At 45.6% G+C, this 17,620-nt stretch overlaps 1 protein-coding gene across 1 annotated transcript in view; it reads right to left on the reverse strand.

Annotated features, from left to right (window-relative positions):
• The window catches only part of LOC149461955 (uncharacterized), a 98,283-nt gene extending 83,665 nt beyond the window's left edge, over positions 1–14,618 (reverse strand). Inside the window, exons 1-4 of the mRNA XM_089677765.1 lie at positions 12,996–14,618; positions 7,513–7,572; positions 7,125–7,253; positions 4,799–5,704 (exon numbers count right to left, since the gene is read on the reverse strand). Of these exons, the coding sequence (XP_089533891.1) occupies positions 4,799–5,704; positions 7,125–7,253; positions 7,513–7,572; positions 12,996–14,528 (2,628 nt within the window). The 5' untranslated portion in view covers positions 14,529–14,618. The remainder of the gene's footprint in view (positions 1–4,798; positions 5,705–7,124; positions 7,254–7,512; positions 7,573–12,995) is intronic.
• Between the last annotated feature and the right edge of the window lie 3,002 nt (positions 14,619–17,620).

Raw genomic sequence — 17,620 nt, forward strand, 5'->3', positions numbered from 1 at the left:
TGGCCAGTGGTTGTGGGGGGCTTATCGGAATTTGGAAGCCCCCTTTAGCAAGAGGGCTCCCAGATCCCGCCCCCCCCCACTAGTTGAATGAGTATGGTATACATGGTACCCCTACACATTCATAAAAAAACAAAACATGTAATGTGGAAAAAGACAGGAGTCTGTCTCTGACAAGTCCTTTATTAAAAGAAGAAAACAAAAAGAATGTCCCCCCCGCAGTAGATCCAACGTAAATCACAATGCCCACCAACACCTGAGAAAAACGATTAAAAACAGGCTCTGCTCCCGACGATGGCTTCCAGGCGTCTGCTTCTGAGGTGGCTTGACAGTTCTTTAATATATAAGGGGCGGGGCCACCCAGGTCATGCATGAGACCCCACCCCATGTGACATCATTAGCAACATAAGGGAATACGCCCTGAAAGCCTGGAGGTGCTTATTGGATTTTGGAGTCCTGTGTGTGGCTAGACTGCCAAAACGTCTCACACATGTGGTATCCCCATACTCGGTAGAAGTAGCAGAATGTATTTTGGGGTGTAATTCCACATATATCCATGGCTTGTGTGAGAAATATATCATTTAAATGACAACTTTGTATAAAAAAAGGAAAACTTTTTTTTGCCAATTTTAAAAACTTGTGACAAAAAAATGAAATCTTCCATGGACTGAACATTTCTCTCAGAAAATTCCTTGTGGTGTCTACTTTCCAAAAAGGGGTCATTTGTGGGTCTTTGTACTGCAATGATATTTTAGCACCTCAAGAAATGTGATGAGCAGTCAGAAAGTAAAAGCTGTGTAAATTCCATTATCTCTCCCATAGTTTGTAGACGCTATAACTATCACACAAAGCAATCAATATACACTTATTGGGATTTTGTTTTTACCGGAGACATGGAGCAGAATACAATTTGGCCTAAATTTATGAAGAAATTTTAGTTTATTGGATATTTTTTATAACAGAAAATATAGTTTTTTTTGTAATGTTGGTCTTTTTTTCATTTATATGGAACACACCCAGTGCTGAGCAAATACCACTAAAAGAAAGCTTTATTTGTGTGAAGAAGGATATAAATATTGTTTGGGTAAAGCGTTGCATGACCGAGCAATTACCAGGTGAAATTGTGCAGTGCTGAATAGTAAAATCGGCCTGGTCATGAATGGGGGAAACCTTCCACAGCTGATTGGATCCAGAGAACAGAACAATCTATAGCTGATCATACACTGTTAGTTCTTTTGTTCAGATTTCTCCTTCCACACAAACAATGTGAACGGAGGAATCCCTCCCGCTGGGAATACACTGATTGGTGGCTGCAGACGCTGATTGACAAACGTTTCCCATCATATCCCTGAGACAGAAACAGCCAACGTTTGTTGTAGGAGAACAGCCACACATGGAGCGGAATGTATTATTATTATACAGGATTTATATAGAGCCAACAGTTTGCTCATCACTTTACATACAATATGAGGGCAGACAGGACAATTCCAATACAATTCATTACAGGAGGAATCAGGGGGCCGGCTCGTTACAGCTTACAATCTAAAATGGAGGGTAACCTGATACAAAAGGTAATAGTTGTGGGGGATGGGCTGATGGAGAAAATAAAAGTACAGATATTAGGTGGGGGCAGGATAGGCTTCTCTGAAGAGAAGGGTTCTCAAGGATCATCTAAAAGTGGACAGAGTGGAAGATAGTCAGACAGATTGTTCCATAGCATGGGGTAGCCTTGGGAAAAGTCCTGGAGGAGAGCATGGGAGGACGTGACAAGGGAGTTAGAGAGTAGGAGGTCTTGGGAGGAACAAAGAGAACAATTTGGTTGGTATTTTGAGACGGGGGGTTGATGTTAGTGGGGGCTGAGCTGTGGATGGCATTGTAAGTTTTTAGTGATTTGAATTGAATTTGTTGGTGAGTGGCAGCCAGTGAAGGGATTACAGACAGGAGTTAGGTTGGTCTTTGGTGAATCCACCACATTCAATCAGTGTATAGTCATCATAACCCGAATGGTGTGTATGAGTAGAGGGATGATGAATAACGTCCTCCCAGGAGGAGAGACCATTCCCAATCATCCTACAAGACTTCCATTCAATGTCAATCTGCAGCTTCTACAGCCGGCAATGGAGAGGAGATCGAAGTACGGACTGAACTTTTCCTGTTCTGTTCTTTGTCCAAATGGCGGACTATTTGCTGATATATAGTAGCTGTATGTCCACCACTTCTAGACAGAACACCTTCCTTCCTGTCATTGGTGGTAAGAAACCAGCGGATGGCTACCAGTGATGTCACCCGGCCCCAGTCAGGAGTCCCCAGCCATGTAAATAAAGGGGCGGAGATAGCATGACATCACTAACCAAAAAGAGACACATGCTCATATTTGGATAATGACATCACCCTGGAGATCCCGCCCCTCTTTTACATTTAGCGTATAGGGACCAGAAGTTGTCATTCATGGTCAGTGCAATAATGGATCATATGTATTCTCTGGAGTTGTCATCAAAACCTTTTTGGCTGCAATAGTCAATCCAGTATTGCTCACTGACACCATAAGGCTGGAAAAACCAGAGTTAGGCTTTACCGGTAACTCCTTTTCTATGAGTCTTCCAGGGCAGCCCCTTGAGATGTAGCACTCCTCCCTCTGGGTCAGGAAACATGTAATCCCAATGCCTTAAAGGTGGAGCTCCAGGCCTCCATCCTCAGTTTTACCCGAGAACTACTGGAAGACAATGAAAGACATGAACACTTAAAGCGGAGTTCCACTCAACCTATCAAATAATAAGTCAGCAGCTCCAAAACCTAAAGCGGAACTTCCTTTTGGGTGGAGCTCCGCTTTAAGTAACCAAAGATACATTACTTGAGCAATGTTAGGGTGGGAAATCACAGCTGTCCTGGAAAACTTGTAGAAAGGAGTTACCGGTAAGTTTAACTCTGGGTTTCTCCCAGCGTCTTCCAGGACAGCCCCTTGAAATGATAATCAAGAACTTACCCCCTAGGGTGAGGTCACTGCCTGGAGGACCTTGCACCCAAATGCCTGCTCCTTGATAGGAGATCCAGGCGATAATGCTTCACAAAGGTAGAGAACCTGGACCAGGTGGCCGCCTTACATATCTCCTCCAGCGAAGCACCGGTTCTCTCTGCCCAGGATGCTGATAAGGATCTGGTTGAGTGTGCATTAACAAACGGGAGGAATCTGTAATAATTTATAAGCTTCCACGATAACTAACCTAATCCACCTAGCTATGGTGGATTTAGATGCTCTGGAACCTTTCCATGTTCCTGCAAATAGCACAAAAAGGAATCCAAATTCCTAAACTCTCAGGATCTACTAAAATAAACCATAAGGCTTCTTTTCACATCAAGCAAATTCAATCTTTCTTTCTCCCTACTGCCGGGAGAACAGAAGGTCAGTAGGACTATATCCTGAGACCTATGAAAGGAGGAGGACACTTTAGGGAGAAACCTGGATATGTTTTGCGCACAACCCTGTCTTCAAAAACAGTCAGATAGGGCTCCCTAATGGAGAGTGCCTGTAGCTCACTTACCCTACGGGCTGACATGATTGCTACCAAAAAAATGTTTTTTAAAGTCAAACATTTTATAGAAGATTTTTCCAGTGGTTCAAAGGGACAGAGGACTAAGGCCCTTAGGACTAGGGACAGATCCCAAACTGGGCAAGACTTGACCTTTACTGGTCTGGGCTTGGAGAGAGACCTGAAAAAATCTATTACAAAGTGATCCTGCTGCAGGGGGACCTGAAGAAATATACTAAGGGCCGATGCTTGCACTTTTAAGGTGCTGACCGAGAGCCCCTGATCTGCCCCTTCCTGAAAGAAATCTAAAACTGCCAGAATATCTGGAAGGCCATCCGTTTATTTAACAACCAAGACTTGAATTTCTTCCAGACCTTCACATAAATAGCTCTGGTTACTGGTTTTAGGGCAGTTTACCAAAGTTTTTATTACGGTGTCTGAAAACCCCTGAGCTTTCAGGAGTTGCTCTTCAGAAACCATGCAGCCAACTTCAAGGTTCTGATCTGAGGATGTAGAACAGGACCTTGAGAGATCAGATCCTCCCTCTCTGGAAGTGGGAATGGGGGAGCTGAGATAAGGCTCTGCAGCAGAGAAAACCAGGGTCTCTTTGGCCAGAATGGTGCTATCAGAATGAGATCTGTCTTTTCTATCAGAAACTTCTGCAGGACCGCTGGGATCTGTCTCACTGGAGGGAATGTGTAAGAGAGGTTGAATTCCCATGTGCTTGTCAGGGCGTTCACCCTCAAGGCCTGCTCTCACGGATCCTGTTCTCCTGGGAAGCAAAATGATTTGCCTCTGGTATGCCCCAGCTAAGAGCTATGCTTGAAAGCACCTCTTGGTTGAGAGACCATTCATCGTGACTGACTGGCCGTGGACTTAGGAAGTCCGCTAGGGAGTTTTGTGACCCTTTCAGATGAATGGCAGAAACCGAAAGCAGATTTTGCTCGGCCAAGGATAGAATGCTGCCTGCAATCTCCTGCAGAGAGGGGCTTCGTGTGCCCCCCTGCTTGTGGATATACACTACTGTAGCCATATTGTCGGACCGGATTCATAGGTGAAGGTCCGATAGCTTAGTTCCGAAGGCATCTAATACCCTTTGGACTGCTATAAGTTCTTTCTGATTCGAGGATCTCTGAGACTCCTTCCAAGACCACAACCCCTGGGCCACCATATCGCCTAGATGGGCTCCACAACCAAAACTGCTGGCATCGGTTGTAATAATGAGCGGAGAAGGATGGTTCCACTCAAGACCCCTGGCCAGATTGACTTCCTACTGCCACCACCAGAGGGATGTCTTGACCCTGGATGGGAGCTGGACTGATAGATCTACGGTAGACCTGTCTCCGTTCAAAATCTTCAGAAGAAAAGCTTGAAGAGGCCGCTGGTGGAGTCTTGCCCACGGGACAGCCTGGAAACATGAAGTCATGAGCCCCACTGCCCTTGAAACCTTCCTTATTGACACCGACAGATTGCATTGTAACTCTGCCAGCATCTGATCTATCTTGAAAAATTTTTTCCAGAGGAAGGAAGGAAGATTTTCTCCTCCATTGAAGAGATCTTGTATAGATCACTCTCTGGGAGGGAGTTAAAAATGGCTTGTCCCTGTTTATGGGCCAGCCCAGGAAATCCTGAGCCACCTGTAGATCTGCCAACTGCTGGTGAGATTTGGCCACAAAGAGAAAGTCATCCAGAAAAGGAACGACGGTAATGTACTTCATCCTTAGGGGAACTAAGGCCTCTGCCAGCACCTTTGTAAAAATTCTTGGCGCTGAGGCTAGCCCAAAGGGTAGAGCCCAACACTGCCAGTGGAGGATCTGTGAAACCATATTTACCACTATTCTCAGGTATTCCTGACTCGCTCGGCAAATGGGAATATGGAAATACACATCCCTCAGATCCAACATGCCCATAAAACACTCTTGGAAAATAATGTTTTTTACAGAGAAGATCAATTCCATCCTGAAGTGCTTGTATCTCAGTGATCGATTTAGGGGGCGCAGGTTTAAAATTAGGCAAAACTTACCCGAAAGCTTCCCCACTACAAACACATGGGAATAATATCCCTTTCCCTGCTTGCTCTGAGGGACATGAACTAGGACTGCTGGTCCACCAAGTCTCCAATTAGGCAATGCAGAGCTTGTGCCATGTTTCGGTCTTTGAGAAGATTGGTTACCAGAAATCTGGCAGGGGGACAGGAGTCGAACTCCAACCAGTACTCCCTTTCTATTAGATCTAAAATGTAGGGGTTCGGGGAGATTGAAGCCCACTGAGGGAGAAAGGTCCCCATTCTTCCTCACACTGGGATGCTCAAGTGATTGAGGCTTGGAGGGGCCTTGAGGAGGATTGAATAGAATCCCCTTTTTTCCCCTATTTTTGTGTCACGTCCAATATTTTTTGGGCTGACCATCCTTAATCTGCTGTACCTGCGATTTTGGATGAAAAACCATAAGGCCTGCCTGCTGAGTTTTCCAAGGCTGAAGTCCTTGCGGCTAGCTTCACTGATGATGCTGAGGCATCTGCAAGAAACCCTATCACCTTAAACAGTAAAGGTGTCAGGGCTCCGGGTAAGACCAGAGGTATGTGAACTGACGCAGGGAAACGCAGGCTTCATATATGTTATAAACAATATAATTTATTAAAGACTAACAATACAAACATAAATGCAGTGCACCAAACCCCAAGCTAACACAAATACATACAACAAGGTGAAACAAACCCAAACCTAAACTGATACAGATACACAGGTACATACACATATAGAGCACAACGTAATCAGGCAGGCCGGGTCGATAACTATCGGGCAGGTAGGTACAGGAGGAGCAGGCGGAGAGAATGATCAGGGTCACTAGCCAGGGATCAAAACAGGAGAAGTCAGCAGAGGTCAGGATCAGGCAGGGTCAGCAACAAGTTAGGCAGAGGCAGAGGCAGGAACAGGAACGCAGGTTACAAGATACAGGGGCCCATGGAAAAACACACACCAAGGCCCAGACTGCAGGTCTGGCCATCCCTTAAATACACCTCCGTAATCAGCTTCAGGTGTTTGGCTGACTGCAGGGTTGAGTCTCTGATTGCTGAGAGCACCCGCTGGCCAGCCCTGGTACTGCAGCCCACAAGGCAGGTGAGTCCCACCATTACTGGCAAGTCCATTCCTGACAAAAGGCAAGGATTTTAAGATCTGCTGCCTGGAGATTCATGTTGCCAAGTGAGTCTGTACTGGGTAAGCCAGCATTCGAGGTTTCTGGCTATACAGGTGGCCGATAGAGCCAGATTAAGGCTAATGGATGAGGATTATCATTCTCTATGCAGCAAGATATCTCCCCTCTTATCCATGAGGTCCTTTAGGGCCCGCATGTCCTCCAATGCCAAATCCATCCTCTTGGAAACTCTGGATAAGGGGCGTCCAATCTTGGGACCTTGTTCCAAGGTTGGGACCCATCCTCGTCAAAAGGCAATCTTCTTTTTAAACTCCTTGAAAAAAGGGCTTCCTTTCAGGGTTTTCCCACTCCTGCTTAATGGTATCAACCAGGGAGCTGTGGACCAGAAAGACCCTATTCTTCTTGGCATGAAGACCATGATATATGAGGTCATGCTTAAACAAACTTCCTCTTCAATCTCTAAGGTTTCGTAGATAGCCTTCAGGTTGTCGTCCACATCTTCCAGGGTCAACTTGTATCTGGAACTTCTGGAGGAGCTAGTTTCTTCCTCGTTCCGCTTCTGAACCTGAATCCGCTTGAGAAGAAGCAAGGGACCGAAGGTCCTCTTCCAGATCCTCCTGCCTTGCTGATACTGCCGTAGCGGCCAACTTGGTCCAAGGGCCCAGTGGTGTCTGCATCCTATCCAGCAGGGATCTGAAGGATTGGAATGTAGCTGTCATGTCATCTTTAATAGAGGTGAGAACTTTGTGACAGGCCGTAAAAGACTCATCTTTAACTAGGCTATCTACACAGTTGTGACATAAGGGTTTTTCACAAGTAGAACCCAACCTAACCACGCACACGTCACACTTCTTCTTTGGGGTCTGACTCTGAGTCCTGTCCTGGGTCTTATCCTAAGAAAGAAAAAGACAGAAAAAGGAGGACTCTCAGCCCTAATCTCCTTCCATACACCCTGTGCTAGGTGAGAATGTGAAGTGTGCCCCACAGTCACCTGCCATCAGAGACTGGGAAAACAATTACCCACCCCCCAGGAGTCAGCAAGAGGGACTGTCCCCAAGCCTACCTGAGAGGAACTGGTGCCGGAACCAGGGTCTGCTTGCTGTGAAGAGCCAGCTTCCATCACATCCCCTTTGGCGTGGTCCGCAGCATCTGCTTTGTTTCAAAACGCTGCACCGACCGCTCAATCTGGATGCCTTTACCTTCTTCTATGTAGACGGTAACCAGCGTCTACAGGCGCCCGCTAATGATGTCACCACGCCGACCTTCCTGCTTCTGGAACACATAGCCACGCCCCCAAAAGTCATGCCCGGCCCTCCTTCTGCCCCGCGCCTTTCACTCCTGTACAGCCCATACCGGAGAAGGGAAGGGATGGCTCCCTAGGCTCCTGGGGGAACGGATGCTCTGGGCTCACCGCCAAAGACTCCCCATTCCTCCTGTGGGTGACCTGTCACTGGCAGTCTCTCCACTGATGACTGCAGGTGATCTGACCCACAGCCCTACTCCACTCACCATGGAGGGATCGCGTCATGAGAGGAGGTAAGCTACAAATGGGAGTTTACACTCTTCCAGGACCCCCAAGAGTACAGAGACCCCTCGGGCACCTCAATGTGTATCTTTCCAGATCAGGAAACACTAAAAACTGAAGATGGAGGCCTGGAGGTCCACCTTTAAGATGTTGGGATGACGTGTTTCCTGACCCAGAGGGAGGAGCTCTACATCTCAAGGGGCTGTCCTGGAAGACGCTGGAAGAAATTTCATTCTAATGTATTCCCATCATTGCTTCTGGATGATAGCGTGATCTAAAGCAGTCAATTAGTTTATAGAACTCTGACACAAACCTTGCAATCAAAGTTGAGGGGATGGAGTGATACCAATTGTTGGACAGAATTTTGTAACATATTTCCTTGTAATGTATGTTGTCCATAATGACTACATTACCACCTTTATCAGATGGTTTCATTGCAATGTTGTTATTGTTCTGTAGGGCGCATAGCGCTCATGTTCCATAGAGGACAAATTGTCACTGTAAATCTGATCATAGGAGAGGTTCTTGATGTCTCTCAATGTAAATCTGATCATAGGAGAGGTTCTTGATGTCTTTCAATGTAAATCTGATCATAGGAGAGGTTCTTGATGTCTTTCAATGTAAATCTGATCATAGGAGAGGTTCTTGATGTCTTTCAATGTAAATCTGATCATAGGAGAGGTTCTTCATGTCTTTCAATGTAACTCTGATCATAGGAGAGGTTCTTGATGTCTCTCAATGTAAATCTGATCATAGGAGAGGTTCTTCATGTCTTTCAATGTAAATCTGATCATAGGAGAGGTTCTTGATGTCTTTCAATGTTTGTATAAGGAATATAGCAATGCTAGGATAATTGCTCAAAGGTGGAAACTTTGAGGATGGATTTTTAAATAGAGTCAAGGAATCGAATGGTGATTGGTCTGAATCCCACAATAGTGAGTCCAGATCGAGTTGATCAATAAGATCCCTGGGTTGGCTTTCTTCCAGCAGGAGCATCAAATCTCTGAGGGCTTTGAAATCTCTGCTGGAGTATTGCGACCAATCAAAAGATTCAGTGGCATGACCGGATGAACACATCTTAGTGAACGTTTTCTGGCAAAAATCTGTAAATCCTTAACTAATTCAAACTCATCTGTATTTTGAAGTGGACAGAAGCTTAGTCCACAAGAGATTTTCTTCAAATTGGGTCAAGGCATATGAGGACAAATTGACAATATGTAAAGTAGAGGTCAAGTTGGGGTCAGGTAATGTTCTATCCCCCGGCCCGATCTCCCCCTTCGGGTCCTAAAAAAATCAGAATGTGACTGGCATGTGCCAAAAGGAAGAAATCTATACTACGGTGCTGGATGAGTCTGACAAAGAAGATTCAGACTCACCTGCTATTGCACCCTCTACAAGAGAGGGTCATGTGATAGGACTTCATGACTCACTCATGTGTTCTCCTGTAAGGATACGGGGCGAGTATCCAGAGAACGGTTTTTATTTTTCTATTATGGTTTCTTTTAAGGTGACCTTGTCCCCTGTTCGGAGTAGAATACATTTGAAGAGAGGAGGAGGAGTCAGAGTCCAATGGTGTATTATTGAAATGTGATACTTCTAAGGTGTCCTGTGTAGTGTGGTGATAGCGCCTCCTCTGGAGGTTCATGTTCTAAGGTGTCCTGTGTAGTGTGGTGATAGCGCCTCCTCTGGAGGTTCATGTTCTAAGGTGTCCTGTGGGGTGTGGTGATAGGGCCTCCTCTGGAGGTTCATGTTCTAAGGTGTCCTGTGTAGTGTGGTGATAGCGCCTCCTCTGGAGGTTCATGTTCTAAGGTGTCCTGTGTAGTGTGGTGATAGCGCCTCCTCTGGAGGTTCATGTTCTAAGGTGTCCTGTGTGGTGTGGTGATAGGGCCTCCTCTGGAGGTTCATGTTCTAAGGTGTCCTGTGTAGTGTGGTGATAGCGCCTCCTCTGGAGGTTCATGTTCTAAGGTGTCCTGTGTAGTGTGGTGATAGCGCCTCCTCTGGAGGTTCATGTTCTAAGGTGACCTGTGTAGTGTGGTGATAGCGCCTCCTCTGGAGGTTCATGTTCTAAGGTGTCCTGTGTAGTGTGGTGATAGCGCCTCCTCTGGAGGTTCATGTTCTCAGGTGTCCTGTGTAGTGTGGTGATAGCGCCTCCTCTGGAGGTTCATGTTCTAAGGTGTCCTGTGTAGTGTGGTGATAGCGCCTCCTCTGGAGGTTCATGTTCTAAGGTGTCCTGTGTGGTGTGGTGATAGCGCCTCCTCTGGAGGTTCATGTTCTAAGGTGTCCTGTGCAGTGTGGTGATAGCGCCTCCTCTGGAGGTTCATGTTCTAAGGTGTCCTGTGTAGTGTGGCGATAGCGCCTCCTCTGGAGGTTCGTGTATTGAGGGATAGTCCACCTGTATGCTTTCCCTTCCAAAAACAGTTTTATCTCCCCAAAATGTGTTCTTTTTTGTTGATATGTGTTTGTACAAATCTGCTAGGCCTTCCCTAAGTTTCCTCTCTAAATCAGAATACAATGAATGTGTTGTGAATGCAGATAACAATCTCTCTGCATCTCCAATATCCTTCTCCAATGATAACATCTGTTCATTATATGCCGGAGCCACCGGACATCATTTGCTGTGAGCATGATTGTAGGCTTTCCTCCCGTTCCCTCTTGAATTCCTCACTTATTTTTTCAATGTTGGGAAAGATCTGGATCCTCCACCCAAGTGGGTTGATCTTTTCTCGGGCATACTTATCGAATGTTTTAATAAGCCAAAAAAATGCTGATTTCTTTTCCAAGAGCTTTCCCGACCTCAAAAACAGCGAATACATTTCTGTTTCAGTTTGTTCCTTCTGGGTAAAGTCCGCCTGATAAGAAGACATGAAATGTATCCATTCTTGACCCCGGAACTCACTGATATTGATGGATCCACAATCCCATTCCAACAAATGTAACACTTCAGTGGCAGAGGATGTGCATTGTACAGAGGAAAACATGTAAATTATATTCTTTGTAATGTGTAAACGATGATCGCGTTCCTTCATTTTTATATTTAATAAAAGCTCTTTTCTTATTATCTATCGCTTTTGTAACTTTGGCCGTCAGCCACATAGGTTGGATTTGTAGCCTTTTATACTTGTTGCCCATGGGAATATATTTTGCAGTGTGGTCACATACAGTCTTTTTGAAGAACTCCCATTTCTGTGTTGTGTTGATCAATGCCAATATTTCCTCCCAGTCTAAGTCTTGGAGAGCAGATCTCAGCCTTGGAAAATTAGCTCTCTTAAAGTTGAGCATTTTTATTTTTCCCATATGTGCTCTCTATTTACAGCTAACAATAAATGAAATCATGTTATGGTCACTGCTACCCAGATGTTCTTTTATATGGACATTCGTAATAAGCTCTGCGTGGGTGGAGATGACCAGGTCCAGCAGAGCTTCATTCCTAGTTGGGGCCTCTATGAACTGGACCATAAAATTGTCCTGCAATAGATTTATACATTTTTGCCCTTTAACTGTTCCTGCAGTACCATTACTCCAGTCAGTTTCTGGGTAGTTACCATCCCCCATTATTATCACTGTCCCAGCCCTTGCAGCCCTTTCCATCTGTGGGAGGAGCTGAGTCTCCACCTCCTCATTAACACTGGGAGGCCTATAACAAACTACAATGATTACCTTTGTAGTACCGCCCCCCATGTGCAGTTCCACCCCTAATACTTCAGCCTCATCACACTCTCCATCATCTAGGTCCTCTTTCACACTCGCTCTGAGATCACTTCTCACATAGAGACAGACTCCACCACCTTTCCTATTTCCCCCGTCTCTCCGAAAGAGAACCTAGCCAGGAATATGAATGGCCCAGTCATGTGAGGAATGAAGCCAAGATTCAGCAATACCAATTCAATCCTAGTTCTCTTCATGCACCAGACCTTCCAACTCACCTATTGTGCTGGACACACTTCTGGCATTGGGGAACAAACACTTTCATTCACCAACACCTTGTCCATTCACCGACACCTTGTTCATTCACCGACACCTCGTTCATTCACTGACACCTTGTCCATTCACTGACACCTTGCTTATTCACTGACACCTTGTCCATTCACCGACACCTTGTCCATTCACCGACACCTTGTCCATTCACCAAAGCCTTTGTTCATTCTCTGACACCTTGTTCACACGGATTTTATGTATTTTTTATTTTCATACAAATGGTACCAATTCCACTGGTTGTTTGTAACATGGGAACCTTCTTACCATCTGCCATAGCCCTCCCCCCATCTTTCCCCATTCCTCCCCCCAATAAGTACTGACCCGTCTGATCTGTCTACCCCGTTATAATCAAATTCTCCCTCCCCATCCATCCTAGTTTATATACTCCTCCAACCTTCCCATAAACACCTCCCACAGCACAGCTTCCATTTAGGTGCAAACCATCTCTAGTATATAGGCTGCACCCCAATGAAAAGTCAGCCCAGTGCTCTAGGTCAGGACTCCATTGTTATTCTTCTCCTGCTATCAATGGCCAACCCGGTCCCATACTTCATCCATGGCTTTGGGGGCCTCTGATCTCCTTATGAACTGTTTCTTCCATGATGAAGATCAGCCATGGAGTATATCTGAGGTGTATATCAGGGTGTGCTTCTTCCCCACATGAGACCTGGGATGTCCAGCAACATTCATCTAGAAGACATTTCCCGCACTCAAGGCACTAATACACCGCTAGGGCTGTGTGGGGCCCCTGATGTACAGGAAGAAAGGACTTAAAGACTTAAGTGAAGAACATTTCCCTCACTAAGGACAGGAAAGTGGCTTCTCCCCAGTGTGAGATCTCTGATGTTTGTATAGATGGGGCTTCTGTGAAAAACATTTCCCGCACTCAGGACAGGAATATGGCTTTTCCAAATTGTGACATCTCTGATGTCTTTGTAGATTCGACTTATCTGAAAAACATTTTCCACACTCAGGACAGGAATATGGCTTTACCCCCGTGTGAGATCTCTGATGTCTGTAAAAACTGGACTCATATGAAAAATATTTTCCGCACTCAGGACAGGAAATTGGCTTCTCGCCCGTGTGAGATCTCTGATGTCTGTAAAGATCAGACTGCTGTGAAAAACATTTCCCACACTCAGGACAGGAATACGGCTTCTCCCCTGTGTGAGATCTTTGATGTTTGTACAGATTGGACATCTGTGAAAAACATTTCCCGCACTCAGAACAGGAATATGGCTCTTCCCCCGTGTGCGATCTCAGATGTGTGTTAAGATTGGACTTACGTGAAAAACATTTCCCACACTCAGAACAGGAATACAGCTTCTCCCCTGTGTGAGATTTCTGATGTGTGGAAAGATGGGACTTCATTAAAAAACATTTCCCGCACTCAGGACAGGAATACGGCTTCTCCCCTGTGTGAGATCTCTGATGTCTGTGCAGACGGAACTTCACTGAAAAACATTTCCCGCACTCAAGACAGGAATATGGCTTCTTGTGAGATCTCTGATGTGTGTGAAAACTGGACTTCTCTGAAAAACATTTCCCACACTTAGGACAGGAATATGGCTTTTCTCCCGTGTGAGATTTCTGATGTGCGGAAAGATGGTACTTCATTGAAAAACATTTCCCGCACTCAGGACAGGAATATGGCTTCTCCCCTGTGTGAGATCTCTGATGTCTGTGAAGACCAAACTTCACTGAAAAACATTTCCCGCACTCAGAACAGGAATACGGCTTTTTGTGAGATCTCTGATGTGTGTGAAAACTGGACTTCTCTGAAAAACATTTCCCACACTCAGGACAGGAATATGGCTTCTCCCCCATGTGAGATCTCTGATGTCTACAAAGATGGGACTTATGTGAAAAACATTTCCCACACTCAGTACAGGAATATGGCTTCTCCCCCGTGTGAGATCTCTGATGTCTGTGCAGACGGAACTTCACTGAAAAACATTTCCCGCACTCAGAACAGGAATACGGTTTCTCTCCCGTGTGAGATCTTTTATGAACATTAAGATGGTATTTAGAACAAAAACCTTTCCCGCACTCAGTACAAGAGAACCTCTTCTGGCCGGCCCGGTCCCGCACAGTCTGAGGTTCCTCAGGATACGAGGAATCCGATGGTCCATGTACACTGGGTGGTGCCGGATGGACATTGGAGGGAGCCGGGTTTTCTCTTGGACTATACGGTGTGATGTCCTCATCTTCTACTTTCCAGTCTGGAGACAAAGTGAGACAATCCTCGGAGGTTTTCCTCATCTCCCGGCCATGGACTAAAATACAAAGACAAAGAGGATTACTAGACAGGAGCTGATTGGTTCCCCCAAACCAGGACTCCTCCCACATCAGGCAGCTTGGTCTCTGAGGAGCTTACAATTCCACCCTCAAGGGAACTAGGAAATGGCTCCTCTGATCTCCTACCAGGTCATTTCTTTATTCATGGACCTTAGTCAGAGAGTGAGGAAACAACCAGAACTGTCTTTTATAGGAGGGACAGTGATGAGGGGATTATAGGACGAGGGTCCCCACCCCCTCTATCACTCATCGCCATCTTCCCAACACAAGAAGTACTGCACTTCCTTATTTAGTCCATGATTTAGTCATGAAGAACAGCGGGGCTGAGCCCCACCAGAGGTCAGAGAGTGAGGATGGGGGGAGAACAACCAAGATGAAGACTGGACTGATCCTGAAGACCACCATCATTGGGTTATTGACTCCTCCCTCATTATCACTTTCTGTTTAAGGGTCCAAAGTTGGAGGATGTTATCACATTATTATCACCATGTAAAAGTCTGTGCTCCAATCACATCATCCGATATAAAATATCCAGCTGGGAGGAAATGGGGGGAACAAAAGAGAATCCATAATATGTGTATATATTGCAGTGGGGGAGGGGGGAGAGCAGAAGTCAGGAGTATGTAATGTACAACATAGAGTATATAGTGCAGGGGTCAGGAGGATGTAATGTACAACATAGAGTATATAGTGCAGGGGTCAGGAGTATGTAATGTACAACATAGAGTATATAGTGCAGGGGTCAGGAGTATGTCATGTACAACATAGAGAATATAGTGCAGGGGTCAGGAGTATGTAATGTACAACATAGAGTATATAGTGCAGGGGTCAGGAGTATGAAATGTACAACATAGAGAATATAGTGCAGGGGTCAGGAGTATGTAATGTACAACATAGAGTATATAGTGCAGGGGTCAGGAATATGTAATGTACAACATAGAGTATATAGTGCAGGGGTCAGGAGTATGTAATGTACAACATAGAGTATATAGTGCAGGGGTCAGGAGTATGTAATGTACAACATAGAGTATATAGTGCAGGGGTCAGGAGTATGTAATCTACAACAGAGAGTATATAGTGCAGGGGTCAGGAGTATGTAATGTACAACAGAGTATATAGTGCAGGGGTCAGGAGTATGTAATGTACAACATAGAATATATAGTGCAGGGGTCAGGAGTATGTAATCTACAACAGAGAGTATATAGTGCAGGGGTCAGGAGTATGTAATGTACAACATAGAGTATATAGTGCAGGGGTCAGGACTCATAATATTGGTATTCAGCAAACCATAGAAGTTTAAATGTTTACTGTAGACAAGTTGCAGAGGTCCAACACCGCTGCCTTTCCTGGGACTGCACTCAGTGACTTGTAACTCTTAGAGGATTGTTCTGTCAGAGATCTTACTAGACCCGGGCATGGAGCAGAAGATCAATAGCACACACCCCAGGTGCCCAGGTATAGTAACATCTATGGTGAAAATGAACATTTTTCTGCCAGCTGAACCCCAGAACCTCCATAAATCCAGTCTAGATACATAAATTGTGTCTGCAGCACAGAGAAGGAAGATTATCCGAGAGAAATCCAGGAATACAGGACGGGGAACACAGCTCAGGAAAGTGACCAGGGGATTACAGGCTGATATCACCCAGTCCCCGCCCTACTCTGGACCAATCAGTGAGCAGTATGGGTGGAGGAATGGATTTAGTGTTCATGACCCACCTGTGCTGATCTCTGTAGGAGTGTCCTCCTCTATAAATGTCCCCGTTATTCCATCCTCCTCCATAGACTGCTGATCATCCCTCACATACGCCTCTTCTTCTTCTGCTTTCACCTCAAATTCTATATCGATTGGATCTCCACTCTAAATCAAGGAAATGAGAGAAAATATCATCTGTAAAATATAAGATTTATGATTGTGACATCACACACACAATCCACACATTGTCTCCCTTCACAGAAGCAGATCACATGTGATATGTGGGTACATTTCCCCTAAATACCGCATGCCATCCTGAAACTGTCCATTTCCTATCCCGTGTTGCGGTATTGACCACAAACACTGAACACGCTCAGTAAATACCGCATGAACAGGCGTTACATTCACAGAAGGAAATAAAGAATGAAATGCATGCGGTCATTAATTAGTGGTGGAGACATGCGGCATTCAGGAAATGTGTACTGCTTGGTAAAGAGTGGGCGGCCGCTGGCATCCTTAACAACCAGTAAACAACATGGTTGTTAGGGAGCGAGCGTCTGCCATGTCCTAACCAACCGATAAATCGGAAAAAAAGAATTACTGGCAATGAAATATTAAGAAAATGGTGTGGGATCCCCCCCTTTGGGGATCTAGTATGAATTTTGAGGGGGACCCCTTGCCAAAATGAAAGAAATACATACCAGACCCCTTTCTGAGCATGCAGCTCAGGAAAGGGGGGACGAGCAAGTGACCCCCCTCCTGAAACATACCAGGTCATGTGCCCTTATCAAGTACCATGATTGGATCATCGATGGTTCTACATCAGGGGGATATTTTTCTTTATTTTTGTCTTGTCAAAAATTACTTCCAGTTTTTGTTTACACTATATGTTTTTGGTGAATGAATAGGGGTACTATGTACTCTATACTCATTCACATTGTGGGGGGGGCTGGGATCTGGGGGCCTCCTTGTTAAAGATGGCTTCCAGATTCCAATAAGTCCCCCACCCACAGTCCCCCAAAACCACTGCCCAGGGTTGTGAAGAAGGGACCCTTGTCCCCATTGACATGGGTACAATGTGCTTTTGGGAGGGTAGAGCGCCCCTGCCCTGAAGCACCCACCCCATGTTGAGGATATGTGGCCTGGTATGGTTCAGGAGGAAGGTGGGCACTCACTAAGGGTCTGCTATTGATTTTGGAGGGGAAACCACGCCTTTATTTTTATTATTTTGGCATCGGGGTTCCCCTCAAAACCCATACCAGACCTGTCACAGCTGTCAGCGGGGAACCTGGCGGCCATCCGCTCCTTGTTTACTGGTTGTTGGGGACACTGGCGGCTGCCCTCTCCTTAACAACAAGCTATTTACAAGTGTTGCTATGGACACCAGTGGTAAATTCCCCGCAGGCTTCACTACTAAAAAACAGAATGCAGCATCTTACTACATACT

Source organism: Staurois parvus, unplaced genomic scaffold (assembly GCF_062004578.1).
Source record: "Staurois parvus isolate SC_StPar_1 unplaced genomic scaffold, SC_StPar_1.0 ptg000191l, whole genome shotgun sequence".
NCBI lineage: Eukaryota > Metazoa > Chordata > Amphibia > Anura > Ranidae > Staurois > Staurois parvus.